Genomic DNA, 20655 nt, shown 5'->3' on the forward strand with positions numbered 1-20655 from the left:
ACAAGGACACACAGATACAGCAAGTGATTCAGAGCTTCAGATTGATGGTGAGCGTGCACCTGTTAAAAGGAAAAGATACTTGAATGAACATACTCACATCCATGCTATCTTGCCCTTCTAACTGGAACACACATTTCTATTAGAGAACCTGCTGTGCAGTGGTGATTGTGATTCAGCAATACAGAATATGCTACACTTACAATATAGTGATTCAGAGCTGGAGCTGGATGCACCAGCTTGAGACCCACCAACAGCCATGAATATGAATTCACATGACTGTGACATGGGCCTGAAAACTGGGGCACACATGTGATAAATACCGTTGCTTTGGCCCATTACAATGGAACATTCAGAGCTGGAGCTGGATGCACCAGCTTGAGTGATTCAGAGCTGGAGCTGGATGCACCAGCTTGAGACCCACTAACAGCCATGAATATGGATTCACATGACTGTGACATGGGCCTGAAAACTGGGGCACACATCTGATAAATACCCTTTCTTTGGCCTATTACAATGGAACATCATGGAAACAAGTGATTCAGTGCTACTTCCAACACATTTCTTCAGAGGGATGAATGCCTCCAAATAGGTGAACCAAGTGCCTGTAATAAACCTTAGTGAAAAAGAAGGGTTACAGGCATCTGGCCCACTGTGCAATGGTGATTGTGATTCAGCAATACCTGTAATGAACCTGTAATAAACCTTAGTGAAATTACAGGGATACGGGCATCTGGTCCAACCAACAGGGACACACAGATACAGCAATGATTCAGAGCTTCAGATTGATGGTGAGCGTGCACCTGTTAGAAGGAAAAGATACTTGAATGAACATACTCACATCCATGCTATGTTGCCCTTCTAATTGGAGCACACATTTCTATTGGAGAACCCACTGTGCAGTGGTGATTTAGCAATACAGAATATGGTACAGTTTAGTGATTCAGAGCTGGAGATGGATGACTGTGCACCAGCTTGAGACCCACTAACAGCCATGAATATGAATTCACATGACTGTGACATGGGCCTGAAAACTGGGACACACATCTGATAAATACCCTTTCTTTTGCCTATTACAATGGGACATCATGTAAGCAAGCAATTCAGAATTCAAATTGTCTGTAATGAACCTTAGTGAAATGGAAGGGTTATAGGCATCAGAGCTTCAGATTGATGGTGAGCATGCACCTGTTAGAAGGAAAAGATACCTGAATGAACATACTCACATCCATGCTATCTTGCCCTTCTAATTGGGGCACACATTTCTATTGTAGAACCTGCTGTGCAGTGGTGATTGTGATTCAGCATTACAGAATACGGTAAACAGTTACTGAGATGGATTGGACGTGAACTCAGTTAGAAGGGAAAGTAACTGGAATGAACATAATCACATTCATGCTACCTCCCCCTCTAATTGGGCCACACGTTTGTGGACCATTCACATGATACCTAAATATGTACATACTTGCTTCTCAGTATACCAGTGACTCTGTAATACTGTAAATACCAGTCACCCTGTTGGTATATGTGTGAGAATAAAAATACACAGTGCCCATGGTAAATTATTATTTGGTCAGGTGATGAATGAATGTGTTCCTGTTAGGTTAACCAGCAACACTCATGCACCCTAAAACTACACGAGTGTTCTCTTGTTCAGTCAATTGGGGCACACATCTCTGTTAAGGAACCCGTGCAGTGGTGATTGTGATTTAGCAATACAGAATATGGTACCTACAAGTAACAATAAACACTCATATTAAAGTTACTAACATTAAAGGTGGTCCTGGCAGTGTGCAAGTGCTAGAAGGGCAAGAAGCACTGTCTCTTTTAGGGAAGAGATGGTCTTTTCTCTGTTTTACTTGCTTTCCACTTCTCTCCCTTCTCATCTGCTGTGGCTCAAGCAGAAAACTGTAAAACAAGCAAACTCAGTTAGCTGCACAGGCATAGTTCTATTAAATTGGTATGAGTATGATGCATGATAGTAAAAAACAAAACATGACTCAACATACTCACATAAATGCAATCTTGCCCTTCTAACTGGGGCACACATTTCTATTAGAGAACCCACTGTGCAGTGGTGATTGTGATTCAACAATACAGAATATGGTACAGTTACAATATAGGGATTAAGATCTGAAGACTGGAGATGGATGACTATGCACCAACTTGAGACCTACTAACAGCCATGAATATGAATTCACATGACTGTGACATGGGCCAACAAACCAGAGATGAATTGGATGGGAACTCAGTTAGAAGTGCAAGTAACTGGAATGAACATAATCAAATTCAAGATATCTCCCCCTCTAATTGGGCCACACGTCTGTGGACCATTCACACAATGCCTAATTATGTACATACTTGCTTCTCAGTACACCAATGACTGGAGATGGATGACCAGTGCACCAGTGTACAACCCACTACCAGCCATGAACATGAATTCACATGACTGGGAAATGGGTTTGCAAACTGGGCCACATATCTGATCAATATTCTTGATTACTTACATAATGTTAAAATGGAACATTATGTAAGCAAGTGATTCAGAGCTGGAGACTGGTGATGAGATGGCATGCATCAGCTAGAATGGCAAGATGGAAAGATGAACATACTCACATCAGTCCTATCTTGCCATTGTAACCAGGGCACACATTTCAATTAGAGAACCCGCTGTGTAGTAGTGATTGTGATTTAGTAATACTTACAATGAACCACTAATAAACCTTAGTGAAATGACAGGGATAATCTGGCCCAACCAACAGGGATACACAGATACAGCAATTCAGAACTTCAGAATGGTAGTGAGCATGCACCTGCTAGAAGGGAAAGTGTCTCGAATGAACATACTCACATCCATGCTCACTTGTGATGTGCAGTGGTGAGTGTGATTCAGCAAAACAGAAAATGGTATATACAGTTACAATATAAACTCGTGTAACAGCAAGTCATTCAGAACTAGAGACGGATGACGGATTCACCTAGGTGCTAGACTGCGGTGTTTCCCAGGCAGAACTCTTGTATTGTCTTGTTGGGCTACTAAATTTTCTCTCTGAGTTTTCCGTATAAACAAGGTCTTGGTATACAAAATACCAGCAGAACAACCCCAACTTGGCCAATCTTTCCTCATAGCTGAGATTTTTGCCTTATCCCTTTTAGTAGAAAGATAAATGAGAGCACTCCCCCTCTCTCACCTGCATGTGTAGATTCAGCAAACCTGTGTGCTTGCACGCCGAGAGTCCCCGGTCCAGGCCAATATCATGTAGGGGTATATGTCACTGTCATTGATGTTTTTAATGATTTCTAATAAATGAAGATTTTAAGATTCAGCTACCGACATGCTCTGCAATCTTTGCCTTATCCCTTTTACAAGCTTAGTTGCCCTTCTCTGGCCCCTCTCTAATTCAATTATGTCCTGTTTGAGCGCTGGAGACCAAAACTGTACAGCATATTCTAGATGGGGCTAGCACTTTATAAAGTGGGAGAATGACCTCTAACCCTCCTCCCATGAATCTCTGCCCCTTAAAATCCAGCTCAAGCCCTTATTTGCCCTTGATGCTGCTGACTGGCATGGCTACAGCCAACTTTATTATCTACGAGGACTCCAAGATACGTCTCCATTATGGATTCGCCTAGTGAAGTCCCATTAAGGGTATAAGTGGATATTGTTACATCCCAGGTGCAGGACTTTACATTTATCAACATTGAATTTCATCTGCCACTTAGCTGCCCAGACTGCCAGTTTGTCAAGAGCCTGTTGCAAGGATGCCACATTCCTGGATGGAAGTAATTGGACTGCATAGTTTTGTGTCATCTGCAGAAATGGATATAATACCCGCCCCTAAGTCATTAATAAAAAAGTTAAATAAAAGTGGACCCAGTAATGAGTCCTGAGGGACCCCACTAAGAACCCTTCTCCAAGCAGAGAATGTACCATTAACAACCCTCTATACCCGATCCTTTTGCCAGTTTTCTATCCATGTGCAAACAACTTCATTAAACCCATTAAGTTTAGAAAGCAGTCGTTTCTGGGGCACAGTATCAAACGTTTTGTCAAAATCTAAATAGATCACATCTACTGCTCCCCCACAGCATCTTACTTACCTCCTCATAAAAAGCAATCAAATTTGTCTGACATGACCTATCCTTCATAAAGCCATGCTGATTGCTGCTCATACTGCCATTTACTAGAAAAATTTTTGAATGTGAACAAGCCTTCAATTACTTTGCCTACCACAGATGTCAGACTTACTGGCCTATAATTCCTTTTTAAATATTGGAATGACATCAGCCTTCCTCCAATCCATAGGTACCATACCAGATGAAAGTGAATCTGAGAAAATCAGAAATAGGGGCCAGTATAAAACCAAACTAAGCTCTCTAAGAACCCGAGGGTGTATGCCATCCGGTCCTGGTGCCTTGTTCATATTAGTTTTATTAAAGCTTTATGAGCCATATCCTGAATCAGCCACTGAATGATATGATTGTCTCCTACGTGAACTTTTCAGACACAGTAATAAAAGAGGATATAATGCTGTCAATTTCTTTTTTATATAGATACCAACACACTGAAACCTAAAAGATTTATTAGTTTTAAACAATTCAAACAGTCACATAACTGATGCAAGGTATCCCGGTCCAGTTATTTGCAAATGTTTCCTAATAGCACCCAAACTACCTGGCTCCAGTAAAGTGTAAGAACTATTTTAGATCTTTCCCCAGTATCAGAACCTTGCTGATCAAAACATAGAATTGCATTGAACTCAAACTTTGTAAAATTATATAAAATAATGAAACAAAAATATAAACTTTCAGATATACTTTGTAACCTGAGACATTGTTGAACCTTCTAATGCCATGAAAGCATGTGATGGGTTTCTCAGGTCTTCAGAACTGCTGAATAACCAAATAACAGTTAGTCGTTCCTCTCAGGTAACCCAATGACTCTTTGTGGTGATGGTATCACTGACCCATTACATTGCCAGTCAATTCATGGGAAGAAGGTGACATCCCTCACCATGAGTTCTTGTGTATAGGGGTGTTCAGTTCCCTAACACTAGTCACAAAGAAGTGCAACTCGTCATGAGGTTGATCCTTACTGTGCGGTGCAGGGGGAAGTGACTTCCAATCTGAGGAGACACCTGATGGGAACAAACAGACAACAAGAATTACACAATGGCATCTCTACATACGGAAGGTATGGATATACACCGGCCAACCAGGCACAATATCTGACCCATTCACCTGGAAATGGACAGGTCAACACTGAGGTGACTATCCATTTAGCTATTGTTCTTCCAACCACGTGATTGGTCAGACCAGCAGGAATCAAAGTATGGCTCCTCCCCACTTACATTTGGCCAACAAACATTCTAATTTAAGTAAAAAAGAATTTGAGGCTTTACAGGAAATTAAGAATAACCAATCACTGATAATAAAATCGGCAGATAAGGGAGGAGGTGATGATGGATAGGGAATTTTATATAAATGAAATTAAACACCAACTCAGCGATACAGAAACCTATAGAAAAGTCACCACCAATCCTCTTGAAAGACCTCCTGGTCGACCAATTGTTTCATGCATTAACTCTATATTATCCCCTTTGTCTATTTTTGTAGATCAAGCCATCGGAATATATTTAAATAATGACAGATCTTTTTTGAAAGACACTAATGATTTTTTGACATAATTACATAAATATATCTGATTTGCCACAGGATTTTATATTGGTGACCTTTGATGTGGAGAGCCTCTACACCTCCATCCCACTTTGGACCTTGACAGAGTTTCACCAACAGATTAACTCAAGGTTGCCACATATAAAATTAACATTACATTAAAGTGAATCAGAGATAGCCTTCTTGGACACCCTTGTGCTCAATTGTGGTGGTAATTTAAAGGTGGATCTTTTCACCTAACCCACTGATAAAAATAAGCTTTTACACTTTGATTCTTTTCATCCGTTTTCAAGCAGGAAATCACTTCCAAAATCTCTATTTCTACGTGTGAAACGTATGGTGACAGATGAGGATAGATCAAATAGAAGGTTGGATGAAATGCAACAAAAATTTCTTGAGAGAGGATACCCCATTTCCCTACTGAAAGAACAACGTAGGGATGTGGATAACAATAGAATGGGTATCGAGAATAGAAAATCAAAATCTAAAAATAAAAGAATTCCATTTGTTTATAAATACACTGTATTGAGCCAAGATGTGTTCAAGGTAATCAATAAACATTGGAGCTTATTGAGAGATGGCTTACCAACTATTGAGGCTTTTCATGATTCACCCCTCATGTCATATAAGAAAAATCGAACCATTGGATCCATATTGGTCAAGTCAGATATAGGGGGAAACAGCTAAAGCAAGGTGTACTATGTCCAAAAAATAATGGCACTTTCCCCTGTTTATCTTGTAACTGTTGCTCCAACTGTCAAAAGGGAGACACATTATATCATCCCCGAAAAGGGAACCCGATCAAGATCAGGGGATATTATACATGTACATCTACTTTTGTGGCATATGTTATAAAATGCCCCTGCGGATATTTATATGTGGGACAAACCACATGAATGATAAGAGATAGAATCAGGGAGCACAAATCTGCCATTAGATTAAAAAAGGTGGAGCAGGTGGTTGCATGTCATTTTACCGAGAAAGGCCATGGGGTTCAACAACTTAAATTCCAGGTTATAGATAATGTTCTGATATTCTGTAGAGGAGGTAATATAAATAAAGAATTACTTAAAAAAGAAGCCTGGTGGATACGATACTTAGAAACAATGGAACCCCATGGCCTCAATCGGGAATATGATTTACACTCCATATTCTGATAAAATTGTTTTTAATTTGGTTTTATATATGTTTTGATTTTACAGATATTGGGACACAAGAATCGTCTTGTTAATTAGTGGACAGAATTGTTCCACCAACTAAAATGTGAATATTTGAAAATGTATCTGTATTATGTTTTTCCAGTATTTTGCCACAAGATGGCGCTATGATATATAGTATAAAATGTTTCAACATGTGTGTAACATTAGCTTGATAAAGGGCCATTGTTTGGCTTGAGACGTTGTAACTGTCCTGATCATTAAGCCTAAGAAAAGCAAAATAAAGTCTTTTTAAACAGATATTCCTGTTGGTGCTGTCTGCTACAGTGTGTGTGGATTTTCAGAGTCAGTTGGAGTGGGCACCGAATGACGTGCACCTAACTACTAAATGGGAGATTTGAGTTCATGTGAGTGCTGCCTGAATTGTATTTTGCTCAACAAACATTCCCCACCATGCCCAGGTATAGTTCAAATAGGCCAAACTTCCCGACTAAACCTGGATATGCACAGTCTTAGCTTTGCTAATGGATCTATTGAGTCACAAGCACAAAGGGTTAGAACACCTTTGGCATTTGAGAGTCCCACCCCTTCATAACATGGCTATAATAATACAACCTATCTCTGTAGGGATATCTTTATAATACCTGTGTATGATAGTACAGTCAGTAGGTGCAACCAAATGCCCAGTTATGAGCCTGCTCCCATTTTGCAGTTTGCACCCACTGTTTGCTAGATACATGGGTGAGTGGCTTCATGAGAACCTCAATATTTCATCCTTTGAGCAGAAAGAAATGAAACCACTTACTTTTGTCCTGCAGCCCAGGAGCTGCTGTTCCACCAATGGAACAATTTCATGAAAGGGCGGTCGCTCCAATGGGTTGATATTCCAGCACTGTCTCATGAGATCATACCTGCAGGGAGTTGCATATATTGAATGTACTGTACATGGGGCACATAGACTGCATTCTGCTGGAAATCACAAATAGTCCCTATTGAACCCAAATGACCCCACTTCTTACATTACAAGAGGAGCAAATTCTGGGCGCGCCATTCGATAGCCATTCTTGATCATCGTACAGAACCGGGAGTCCATTGGGATCTCAGTGAGTGGGATGCCTCCTATAAGGCAGGGATCAAAGGGGAAGTTTAAAGATAAGAGAAGTGCAACATTGAATCCCTATCCAGTTTATATGTTGTCATGACTTACCTAGTGAGAAGATCTCCCAGAGAAGAATCCCATAGGACCACACATCACTCTCGAATGTATAGACCCCCTCAAACATGCTCTCAGGAGCCATCCACTTGACTGCAAGATGTGCCTAGAAACGAAAAGAACATTCTGATTGTGATCCAAAGCCCAGTACCAGTCCAACAGACAATACCCCAGCACCACACATCATGGTGACAGTGAGTGAAAGAGTCTTGTACTTGAATTGACAGAGCCTGTTGAACTTGCCCTTGCAGAGCTTTATAAACCCATTTCTTCCTGTAGAAGTTGGTACCCCAAAACGCATCAGACTCCCCACTACAGAACCCTCTATGTTTGCTGGGTTTGTATATCTTTATAGATCTATCTCCTACTTGACATTCTCCTGGCACCCAAATGAGGCATACCTCCATATCACAGTGCAATTACCCTGCTCACACTCCAATTGAAGGTGCAATTACCCTGCTCACACTTACATTTCCCTGCAGCACATAACCAGAGTTGTGCCGGATGGTTCGTGCAAGTCCAAAATCACAGATTTTGGTTACTCGGTCATGGGTGAGGAGGATGTTTCTTGCTGCCAGGTCCCGGTGGATGCACTATAAAAGCAAAACAGTCAATTTCTATTGAGTGGCTCAGTTACCAGTTCTGTCCGGCACTGAAATCAGGCACAAAATACTGATGGTCCAAAGGCCCAGAAGAGCTGCTGCTTTCCATAGTAATGTATGGAGAATGTGGTGCCTGAAGCCCAGAGAAATGGCACAGAGAAACTTATGGGTGCTGATGGGTCAGACTGCTAAAATCAAATACTAACCTTTTTGGAGGCCAAGAATTCCATCCCCTGAGCAACTTGATAGGAGAAGTTTATCAGATCCTCTGTGCCCAAAGGCAAATCCTCCTCCTGTGACGCATCCTGATACCCAGATGGACCTGTCACATGCACAGACATTGCTTTCATTGTACCCCAGCCAAGAGAACTGATGGACCCAGGCCCAGAATTCTATGAATGGTATACCGGGTGCAGGAGATGGATGGGAAAGGCAAATAAAGCTTCACATTGACACATTCATGGGCCAGCCCACTGGGATTGAAATAAGACACATTGTGTCTTATGTCTCCTGTTTAACTGTCACCTACCTGATGTCTGTCTGCCAGTCCTGCTGGGCACAAGAGGAGTCCCAATTGGCTTCATATTCATGTATTGGTCCATTACTCCATCACTGCACAACGAGAGAAAGAATAACTACAGCCCAAATACCGGCACTGCTGCCACCAATCAGGTCTGGACCGAGATTTAAAAAAGGCCTTGGCATTTCAGGTACACAGAGGCCCAATCAGCTCACACTGCAGCCCAAAAAGGCCCCAAACCAGCCCAATAAACAGTGACTGTCTATGGCAACTTACAGCAGCCCCTCTGGCATTTGCCAGAACCCACGGATTGCCAGTCTTGGCTTACCACCAATGAGAGGCCAGGGAAACAAGTGGCGCAGCATTGCTATTGGTCTGTCACCACTACTCCTATCTCTAACTTAACTAGTCCTATCATACACTTAACTAGGGTTATCTCTAACACAACTTGTCCTATCTCCAACTTAACAGGAGGCAGCTAGAGAACATAGAAAATGTTCTTACCAGTCTATATCTCTTGCATTAAGGAGTGCTGGCTCTGACTTAAATTTTGGACCTATGAAAGAATTGCGCGTTCTCTTCAGATAGTTGGACAGGTCTCCATGACAGCAGAATTCCATAATGAGCAATGTAGGACCTGAAACACAAAGTGCATGGATCAGGAGCTTCAATCTGCTAATGTTCTTCTCCCCTTATTTACCAACGCCTTTCACTTCTGAATTCTAACTTCAGAACCCCTGTCTCTACTGCCCCCAATGACACAGTAATGACTGTTAACATCAAGAACTATTTCTATTCTACCCCAATAACATGGCAATGGACATTACATTAGTCTGTCTCTACTCCCCCCCCCAATGACATGTCAATAGAAGTTAACTCTTGAAGAAGTTGAATGTTAAACAATTTATTTACCCAGTATAACCCCCTTATTCCTGATTAGGGATACAGATTTAAATATTAGTTCTTAGTACAGTAATGGGCAGCAGAAGGCTAAAACTGTGCCCTCCTTACATGTGAGCATTGGCATTGTGACCAGGGCTTGAATCTGTTAGAGGCCAATTGCAGCCAGATCATTATTCCTGGTATATTACATTTTCTTTCTATTTACCTCCAATTGTGCAGGCTCCTAGAAGGCTGACAATGTTCTTATGATGACCAAGATACATTAATATTTTAAGTTCCGACATGAGGGCCTCTCTCTCTGGGGCACTGGCATTGACTGCAACAAGAGGAGCTGCCATGAGCCACAGTCATCATATAGCAAAATTACATGAGCATAAAAGAAAAATCTGTACCCTTGGCCATTTTAACTGCGACTGTAACCATGCTGCCTTCTGCGTGGAGGCCATGTGCAACTGCTTCAACTACTTTCCCATATGATCCGGCACCAAGAGTTTTACCTGCACACAAAAAGTCAAAGTCCATGCTTTTCCTTGTCAATACTTGGTCTGGGACCACCGTAGCTCATAATAAAGTTATAGATATACAAGAATGCTGATGTATTAGCCATCCTTCCAAAGTTCCAAGAATAATTACGTCAGTAATTAGAATTCTCCGAAATCTCACCCACTGGGCTTCCCAGAAGCATCTAGAAGAACAAATAAGCATCTACTCTAAATCCCATCAAACCTTTCCATTCAGGTGGACTTGAACACAATCCAATGCTTTAGTCTCCCCCAATACACCAAACCCAAAGGCTGTTTCAATCTCTGATGCTGATAAGGGTCACCCAACCTTCGCTTCACACTAAAATTGAATAAACATAGGCTTGCACTAGCTATAATTGATACCGGATACATCCACAAATGACCAAAGAACATTGAACTGACCAAAGCAGAGCTTGCCTCTGGGGAACTCCCATTTGTTATCATAAGGAAGCTGATTTGTGTCAGTAGGATTATAGATGTTTCTGTTGGTTTCTTCCACAGCCTCCAGTGGAATCACATTCTTTAGATTCTGTAATGAAAGCAAATGAACAGATTTACCTTTTCGGGGTCGCAGTAAACACATTCCTTGAGGGAAACTAAAAAATATCCATACCCTCAAATATTTATACACCAGAACAGCAATGCACATGGATCCAGCCGCTACTATACATCCAATCAACCAGGGGGTGAACACAGGGTGGGCACTACCTTCCCCTGTGGGGCAAACACACACAATTAGTACATTCTTAGTTCATGGGACAATAGGGCTATCTATCTGAGTTATAAAGTTATATCTTTGTGTGATGTTTTTGTTTTCCCAGAGTCTAACTGTAACCACTGAGTCACACAACAATCCAATCTAGGTCACATTTTAAGGTCAACTTCCCTTTTCAGAAGGGAAGGGTGCCATACACCAATGGCAAGTCTAGGTTCCCTATCACCTTGATACCCCAGGATTTCTGAGTGGCACACAACTTAGGGCCATGCCACCCACCTCCTGACCCTCCTGTGTGTAGCTGGCACCTCATACAGTAAAATCTGCGCTCTTTTCTCATGCAATGAGTTATGCCTCTGGGAAAAGGGCAAAATCCCATGGGCCAGAACACTTGCACAAAGTGATTTGTGCTTTATTGCGAGGGCCCATGTGAAACATGTTGTGTTGCTAAAGCAGATTTCTGTTTTGTTGGCATTTACCTTTAAAGGCGACAATGAATACTTCAGAAACATTTTCCACCTCGTTGGAGGCAATACACTGCACCGTGCCATTGCTCTTGACATGACTGATATCTACAAAACTTTCCACTACTCCCTGCTGGAGGGGTGAATCCTCTGGGCTCAATGTTTCATGGACAGATGAAATTGGTGGAAATTCGTTGCAGCTAACGGAAACAACAGGAGATAAGTGTGCAGTGCAACACAATGGCATTCTCCAGTAATCACAAAAACAAGCCTGGGATGGACAAGCAGGGGTTAAAGGTATAGGAAGTGCTTCCTGCAGTGACTTACCTGTGTTCATTTTCGGTGCAATAATACCAGTGAATAGTGGGTACAGGGAACCCGGTTGCCACACACTGTAAGGTGCCCTTGCTGGTTCTCTTAGCAGTGAGGATTTGAGGCCCAGCTGCGAGGAAGTGGAGAGAGGGTTGGACCGTTAGCCATTTAATGAAATGCCCATCTATTAGTGAGGAAACAGATGGAGTGAAACACACTTTTTACTTGGAGGCAGAAGTTGATGGAGGCAGAAGCATCGGAGTTAGAAGTCCAGAAGGTATAGAGGCCTTTCTCTGTTGCTGTTACACCAATCAGATGCAGCTCACTCACGTACCTGCCCCAGGGAAGAGTAACTGTTGGGTTAGTCATTTGCTTGGAGGTCTTGCTTAACCCTTTGGCTGACAGCACAAGTGGGGAAACCTTCAGTTATGGATGCACTTACCTGTTATTGCCTTTGTCTCTCATCTCAACATAATGCTCCAAAGTGTTCCAAAGTGTTTCATTCAAGTGAGTCCAATATCCTTCCTCTGGCCGAGGATATGCCTCAATATAGACCGTAAGGATGAGGTTGTCTCCAGCATGGACGCTGAGTGTTGTGTTGCTCTGGACAGTTAGGTTGATGTATCCTGTTTCTGGTGAGAGACACACCATATTACATATAATAAACACCGGGGTGTGATACATGAGCGCCATAAAGGTGTCAGACCCACCAACTGTGGTTAAACCCACGGTAGAACCTCAGTCCAAGACTTGGGGCACCTTAGTGCTCTGACCATAATAGGTGAAAGCAGCAGAGGCCAATTGAATCGTGTGACCATAAGGCCAGTGAGCACGTATACACAGGAGCCACATGTGAGCTCATGTAGTGCGCAATTGGCAATTTGGCCTTGGGCATGGAACCACCAATGCCCGATGGGAAGTGACCTCCTCTCTCTAATTTTTATTCATTGCCAATCCATTAGAACTAAACAGAAAGAATAAAACCAGAATATCCATCCATGAGATACAGAATAGAGTCTTTTAAACTGGGGATGTCCAAACAAGCACAGGACTGGGGAGCTGACAGTTGAATGGAAAGGCATGAAGGTGTACCTATCACATCTAAGATGAATGTGGCATTCACTTGGCCAAAAGAGTTTTCTGCTTGACAGATGAAGGTTCTGGATCCATTGAAGGAAACCCTGTGCCCCCTAAGGGTCAAATTAGAAGTGAAGATGGTGGGAGACAGGTTGGAATACTCGGTGACCACCTGTAAGGAAGGACAGATCAGCACATACACCACACAACCTGCCACTTAGCATAGGTGGAATAAAGGACAAACATTCCTTTGAGATGGGAATAGCACCTGGGATGATTATACAGCACAGAATTGCAGGTAAAGTTGCTGTACCATGTTAGCCAGTAAAAATGTTACAGGACAACCCTTTTGAAATAAAAAAATAACAAAAGTGGTATAAAGGTGATACCTTTATTGGCTAACTAATATAATCATAGCAAGCTTTCAGAACATTTTAGTCCCTTTTCTTTCATAGCTTGCTATGATTACATTAGTTAGCCAATAAAGGTATCACCTTTATAACACTTTTGTTATTTTTTTTATTTCAAAAGGGTTGCCCTGTAACATACAGCATAGAACAAACCCATTTCTACCAAAGTGACCCAACTATGGTCCATTCTGCTTAATGGATAAAGCAAGGTGCCATGATCTACATTGTGAGCCAGCAGTGCCAGGTATTGACTATTGTGTCTGATAGCCTGATAGCTCCTAACTGGCACATATGCCCAACTGTCCTAATAGCTCCTAACTAGCACATCTGCCCAATGCCACAGGGCACCACTGGCTCCAGCCAGAATGATGTGTACACTCTGCTCTTGTACAGTGCTGTACATGTGTTGGTGCTTTCTCTAAAGGCAAAATGCTGTAACACAGAATGTATTGGTGGCTGGAATGCCAGAGTGCTTACCATATCCTTGGCGTCCAACCAGCCGGCCTTTAGTACAGTAATAAACACATCCGTTACTGTGCATGTCACCTCAAATGCTTCCCCTGTTCTGACCATTTGCCTGGATTTGCTCAGAAATATGGTTGGGACTTTTCTGGGTTCTGTAAGTGAGAAATAAAGACATTTAGGTTGTGGCCAGAAAACAAGGTCCTGCCAAAAGCACAAAATACCATTATGACTGTGATTCAGTTTGTGGCCCAAAGGTCTAATCCAGGGGTAGGCAACCCGCGGCTCCGGAGCCTCATGCGGCTCTCCATTCTGCTAGCTGCGGATCTGTCTTGCGGCTTTGCCTGTCACGTTGTCTATACAGCCCTCGCACTTGCTGGCGGCTTCTTGAATGTGTGACTGCTGTAAGCTAACGGTTAGCTTATCGCGGTCGCTCAGGAAGCGGCCAGCAGGTGCGAGGGCTGTATAGACATCCCAGGAGTGAAAGGCAAACCGAGCCACAGCAAGATGATTCGTCATTGTCCTTCCGTGGTCACACACTCAAGACAAGAGAAGGAAGATCAGCATGGAGCTTCAGAAACAGAAGTAACATTAAACAGATGAGAACACTAGCATTTAATAGGGCTATTAATTTAGTTTAATTTATTTCAAAGTAGGCCTACATATACACACTGCAATTCTGTATTCTGTTGTTGTAACAGTTAAAATTAAAAAAAAGGTTAAAACTTTTAAAAGTTTATAAGCTGTGTTTTGCGACTCCAGACTATTTTTCTTTAGTGGAAGAGGGGGCAAAATGGCTCTCTTGATAGTAAAGGTTGCTGACCCCTGGTCTAATCAGATCAGCCAAAAGGCCCATAAACAGGTATAATGTGCTTGCTTGGCGGCTGAACCAAATTGTAGAGCCTCTGCACAATTGGAGGTAAATGCTGTGCATCTTCTCAGTTCATGGCACAGGCCCTTTTCTCCCCATCAATTGGGGCATGTTCCACCTGCTGCTCTGTATCTAGTCACTGGATGAACTCCCTGCCCCAACATACCAATCATCTACTCTGCAACCAGGGGTCACATTCATTCCCAGCTGGTGGAGAAAGGAAAAGATAGAGGGTATCTAGGGATCATGCCCAGCCAGCAAGTTGTCACATGTCATGGCTTGGTAATCATTACATTGATTCTGGCACCATGCATTATTGTGTTTGTTCTAACAAAGAAATTCCCATGGAACTGTACAAACAGCAAATAAATAAGTGAATGAAAACCATGAAACAAGAGAGTAAATTTAGAAAAGCTGTTTGTTTGCAGTGTCTTGAGACCTACTGCTTACTAGCTAATGGTCTACTGGTAGATCCTGGTCTACCTCTTGGACACCCCTGATGTAGAGAGTGATATTCTGAGTCAGTTTGCAATTGTTTTTTATTATCTGTGTTTTTGAGTTATTTAGCTTTTTATTCAGCAGCTCTCCTGTTTGCAATTTGTTTTAATATGGGGTCAATGAACCCCTTTTGAAAGCAGGAAAGAGTCAGACGAAAAAGACAACTAATAAAAAAACTATAGAAAATAAATAATGAAGACCAACTGAAAAGTTTCTTAGAATTGGTCATTCTATAAGATTCTAAAAGTTTCCTTAAAGGTAAACCACCCCTTTAAGTGTGGTTTTACATATATGAATGTATGTATGTATGTATAACTTTGTGTAAAGCTCTGTGAAGACGTCACAATGCTGTACAATGCAAAAAAGTACAAGATATATAAGTATACACGGGGAAGATAAATCACACAATAAATATACACAGAGCTCATATCAGGACAAAGAGCTTAAGTGCTATGTCGGAAGAGACACAGTGGGAAGGAGGTCCCTGCCCTGTAGAGTTTACAGTCAAAGTGTAATACATGAAAATGCCCCCTCAAATATGTACCTACCCCAGAGATAACATGGTGCTGTGTACCCCAATCTCCTGTCCTAACATAAATATGCCCCCGATCTCCCCAAATATGTACCTACCCCAGAGACAACATAGTGCAGTGTACCACAATCTCCTGTCCTAACATAAATATACCCCAATTCCCTCAAATATATATCTACTACAGAGACAATAAGGTGCTGTATAAACAAATCACCTGAATTTATATGACTATGCCCCTGCTCCCTCAGTATGTATCCCAGGGACAATCACCTGGCTTTACATGGATACGCCCCCCCCCTTGATCCCCTGTATGTACCCCAGGGACAATCCCCTGGCTTTAAATTGATATGCCCCCCCTGATCCTCCATATGTACCCCAGAGACAATGTCCTGGCTTTATATGGATATGCCCTGATCCCCCCGTTATTCCCTATATACCCCAGGGACAATGCCCTGGCCTTACATGGATACGCCCCCCAATCCCCCATATGTAACCCAGGGACAATCACCTGGCTTTACATGGATAAAGAAGGCCTTGCTTTTCCTTACAGTCCCATTCTGATTCCCGGAACACACATAGCAACCGGTAAATGAAACCGACGCCGACCTAATGGTAGTTCCGGTGTCGGCACCTGTTGTGTAGGTGAAATTCTCAGGCAAAGGGGAGCCATTACATGTTTCTATGGCAACATCCTCAATGTCAGGGTCAGCAGGGATACACACGGGGTCAGCGTGAGATCCTTCTATAACATTGACAAACGGGATGTCTACAAACGGCCTCGCTGGATCTGGAATAAACACAGAGTGTAAATAAAGGACCTCAACCCTGACTGATTTACCCCTGTGTATAACCCCATTCCTCAGGGCAGTTTGGGATAAAGGGGGCAGACTGACAGAAACGTACCCTTCACCAAGAGAGAGAGGCCAGCAGTCTCAAGCGTCTTGGTGTGGGTGCAAGTGTATGTGCCCATGTGCCGAACCCCCACTTTGCTAATCTATAGAAGCCGATCAGTGTCGCTGCTCTTATACGGGCAGCTCAGCACATCGCGCACTTTCCTCTGGCCCAACTTCTGGAAAGTCCATTGTACTAATTGCGTGTCCAGGCAAATTAACTGCAACGTCTGTCCGGCACTGACAGTGACACTGCCTCGCCCTCCGACAATCCTAGGAACCGTGTTCACTGCACACACATAATGTCACAATTGGCAATCCAGTCAGTATAACCCTTCCTCTGCCAGTTAGGAAAGCAGAAGCACAGAATAACGTCCGTCACGCTATGAGACACACACACACACTGTATATATACATACAGTGACACACTCACTGAATTTGCACCCAGTGCGACCCTACTCACATACTATATCTCTGTACAAAAAAACATTAAAAGGGATACTGTCATGGGAAAAAAAAACATTTTCAGAATGAATCGGTTAATAGTGCTGCTCCAGCAGAATTTTGCGCTGAAATCCATTTCTCAAAAGAGCAGATTTTTTTATATTCAATTTTGATATCTTACATGGGGCTAGACATATTGCCATTTTCCCAGCTGCCCCAAGTCATGTGACCTGTGCTCTGATAAACTTCAATCACTCTTTACTGCTGTACGGCAAGTTGGAGTCATATCACCCCCCCTCCCTTTTCCCCCCCAGCAGCCAAACAAAAGAACAATGGGAAGGTAACCAGATAACAGCTCCCTAACACAAGACAACAGCTGCCTGGTAGATCTAAGAACAACACTCAATAGTAAAAACCCATGTCCCACTGAGACACATTCAGTTACATTGAGAAGGAAAAACAGCAGCCTGCCAGAAAGCATTTCTCTCCTAAAGTGCAGGCACAAGTCACATGACCAGGGGCAGCTGGGAAATTGACAAAATCTCTAGCCCCATGTCAGATTTCAAAATGGAATATAAAAAAATCTGTTTGCTCTTTTGAGAAATGGATTTCAGTGCAGAATTCTGCTGGAGTAGCACTATTAACTGATTCATTTTGAAAAAAACATGTTTTCCGATAAATGGATCCCTTTAAGCACAAGGTACCCATTCCCTATCTCAGAGGCTCCCTATGAAGGTTGACGGGTGACTTACTTGTCACCTTCTGGGGCTCCCACTGGCCTCTGCCAACATGGGAAGGTGCTAAGCTCCCATGCTCCTCAGGGGAGGTACCCAAGTGATTAGAAACAGATCAGCATAGGGGACAGGTAACTGCAGGTTACGTGGGTCACACATTGTATTATTTCTCAGGTTTTATTATTACAGGTATGGAAGCTGTTATCCAGAATACTCTGGAACTGGGTGTTTCTGGATAATGGGTCTTTCGGTAATTTGGATCTTCATATCATATGTCTACTAGAAAATCGTTTAAATATTAAATAACCCCAATAGGCTGGTTTTGCTTCCAATAAGGATTAATTATATCTTAGTTGGGATCAAGTACAAGCTACTGTTTTATTATTACTGAGAAAAGGGAAATCATTTTTAAAAATTTGGCTTATTTGATTAAAATGGAGTCTATGGGAGACAGCTTTTGCCGTAATTTGGATCTTTCTGGATAATGGGTTTCCGGATACCAGATCCCATACCTGTAATACAAGGGTTTCTGGAACAATGTGAGAGTGTCATTCCATCTCAACTTCATGTAGAGACCAGTGCAAAGAAGAACCATTTTCCCCTTAAAGGGGTGCTTTCCCCTTACGTTAATGGCCGATTCTAAAAACTCTTTCCACCTTCCAAATGCTCTGTAAGGCTACAAATGTATTGTTATTGCTGCTTTTTATTCCTCGTCTTTCTGTTCAGTCTCTCTTATTCAAATCAGTGCATGGTTGCTAGGGGATTTTGTGCCCTAGCTACCAGATGGCTGAAATTGCAAACTGGAGAGCTGCTGAATAAAAAGCTAAATAACTAAATTCCCACAAATAATAAAAAATGAAAACCAATTGCAAATTGTCTCAGAATATCACTCTCTACATCATACTAAAATTTAACTCAAAGCTGAACCACCCCATTAAGCTTTATTCCTCTGACACATTTCTCCTTCTTTTAGTGATTATTTCTCTTTCATTCACTCAGTGACTTATTTCTACTGATTCTCCCCAAACTGGAAACCAGAAATATTAGTTATAGAAGGTTTTACATTCTGCAGAGTAAACAGGAAATCATACATCCTCGCCTAACGGATATGCTGCAAAGTGACTCCCAAGCACTACTGGAATCTGCCCTCTCACAAGTCTCTGCCTCTACATGCTTGTGTGTATGTGTGTGTATATGTGTCTGTGAATGTACACACACACACACGCATATATATGTAAATGTATAATGGAAATATTTATAATGGAAATATTTCTGTAAAGCAGATCTGCTACTGTATTACATAGAGGAATGTGACCCCTTATTCAGAACACCCCAGTCCCAAGCATTCAGGGGAACAGGTCCCAGCCCTCTATATAGAATTGTAGGAAAAACTGAATATTTCTGCAAATAGTCACACGCTCAGCAGGGGTTTTATTCCTGTGATGATGAGTGGGATCCTAACAAAAGCATTTGGCACCTTACGGGTTCTTACACTTACACAGTAGGCTTTTTTTTTTTAACCCAGTCTGTGTGGAAAAAAGCACATATTGCAGTTTAGCACAGTTGTTTCTGCAACTAAGTGTATTCTTTCTGTAACACACACACAGGCCTTTATTTATTGTAAGCTAAATGAGTGTCAAGCACAATAAATTGCAGTGTGCTGCATCTAAACAAATGCACTGAAACTGCGCTCAAACCAGCTTTTAGACTTGTGTTAAATGCATAACAGCACAACTTAATCCCCCCCCCAACAGACTCCCCAAATACAGTATGTGCCCCCATTTCCCATTCTTGTTGCAATGTAATTACTGATTTGGGGGGAGAGTCGAAGGGCACCCCAACATCACCCACAAGGTCTTGTGTTTTCACGCGCGTCCTTTCACGTGCGCGCGCGTCCTTTCACGTGCGCGCGCGTGATTACGCGGGTTGTTTCACCGAAAAGAACGCGCGCCCTATTGGGTCCGGCGCTGCCGCAGTGGTATAGGGGCCCCACATTGTTGCGCTCTATGAGCAGCCGCTGTCTCACCTGTGTGGTGGAGGAACAGGAGGAAGATCGCCATCAACAGGGATGAACGGGCACACCGCATGGGCAAGGCAAAAGAAGCCACCTGCTTCCTGATCGCGCAACTCCGTGCTCTGGCCCCGCCTCTGATCTCTGTAATCCCAGTTAACCAATGGCCAAGACGATATGCCCCTTTGCACAGAAACCCCGCCCCTATCAGGCGCTAGACAGGTGCAGGCCTCATGCTCTGGTAAGCGCTAGGAAACATTTCCTTTTTGCATTTCCCATTCTTGTTGCAGGTCAGGACTCATGTCCCCTTGCTCTAGCTTAAAAAAATTATACCAATTGAAAATTTTTAGGTGATTTTCAGGAATGTAATAAAAGCATTGCACTTGGGTAATTTGGAGTAGAAAGACATAAACATTTTGGATTTGTGAGAATGTGAACTTTGCAAAAATATGTTTTTTTCAAAAATGAAACCAATTGCAATATTTTTAGGTGATTTACTGAAATATGATAAAAAAAAACACTGAGCTTAGTTTAGTGTTACACTTGGGTAGTTTGGAGTAAAAAGACATAACCATTTTGGATTCATGAGAATGTGTACTTTGCAAAATTATAAGAAAAAAAATTGCAATATTTTTAGGTGACT

The 20655-nt window shown here is 42.3% G+C and overlaps 1 protein-coding gene across 1 annotated transcript; it reads right to left on the reverse strand.

Annotated features, from left to right (window-relative positions):
• Positions 1-4563: 4563 nt before the first annotated feature.
• On the reverse strand, positions 4564-20076 carry g67.L (protein-tyrosine kinase-like L homeolog). The gene is made up of 19 exons (XM_018242418.2): positions 20028-20076; positions 14048-14187; positions 13176-13332; positions 12526-12715; positions 12302-12417; positions 12099-12213; positions 11787-11971; positions 11206-11306; positions 10995-11121; positions 10461-10565; positions 10274-10384; positions 9670-9802; positions 9175-9257; positions 8852-8967; positions 8514-8636; positions 8038-8149; positions 7850-7949; positions 7636-7741; positions 4564-5135 (listed from the first exon to the last, which is right to left on the reverse strand). The coding sequence occupies exons 1-19, from the start codon at positions 20059-20061 to the stop codon at positions 5055-5057; spliced, it is 2235 nt and encodes a 744-aa protein (XP_018097907.2). The 5' UTR covers positions 20062-20076; the 3' UTR covers positions 4564-5054.
• Positions 20077-20655: the final 579 nt, after the last annotated feature.

Source organism: Xenopus laevis, chromosome 5L (genome assembly GCF_017654675.1).
Source record: "Xenopus laevis strain J_2021 chromosome 5L, Xenopus_laevis_v10.1, whole genome shotgun sequence".
Classification (NCBI taxonomy): domain Eukaryota; kingdom Metazoa; phylum Chordata; class Amphibia; order Anura; family Pipidae; genus Xenopus; species Xenopus laevis.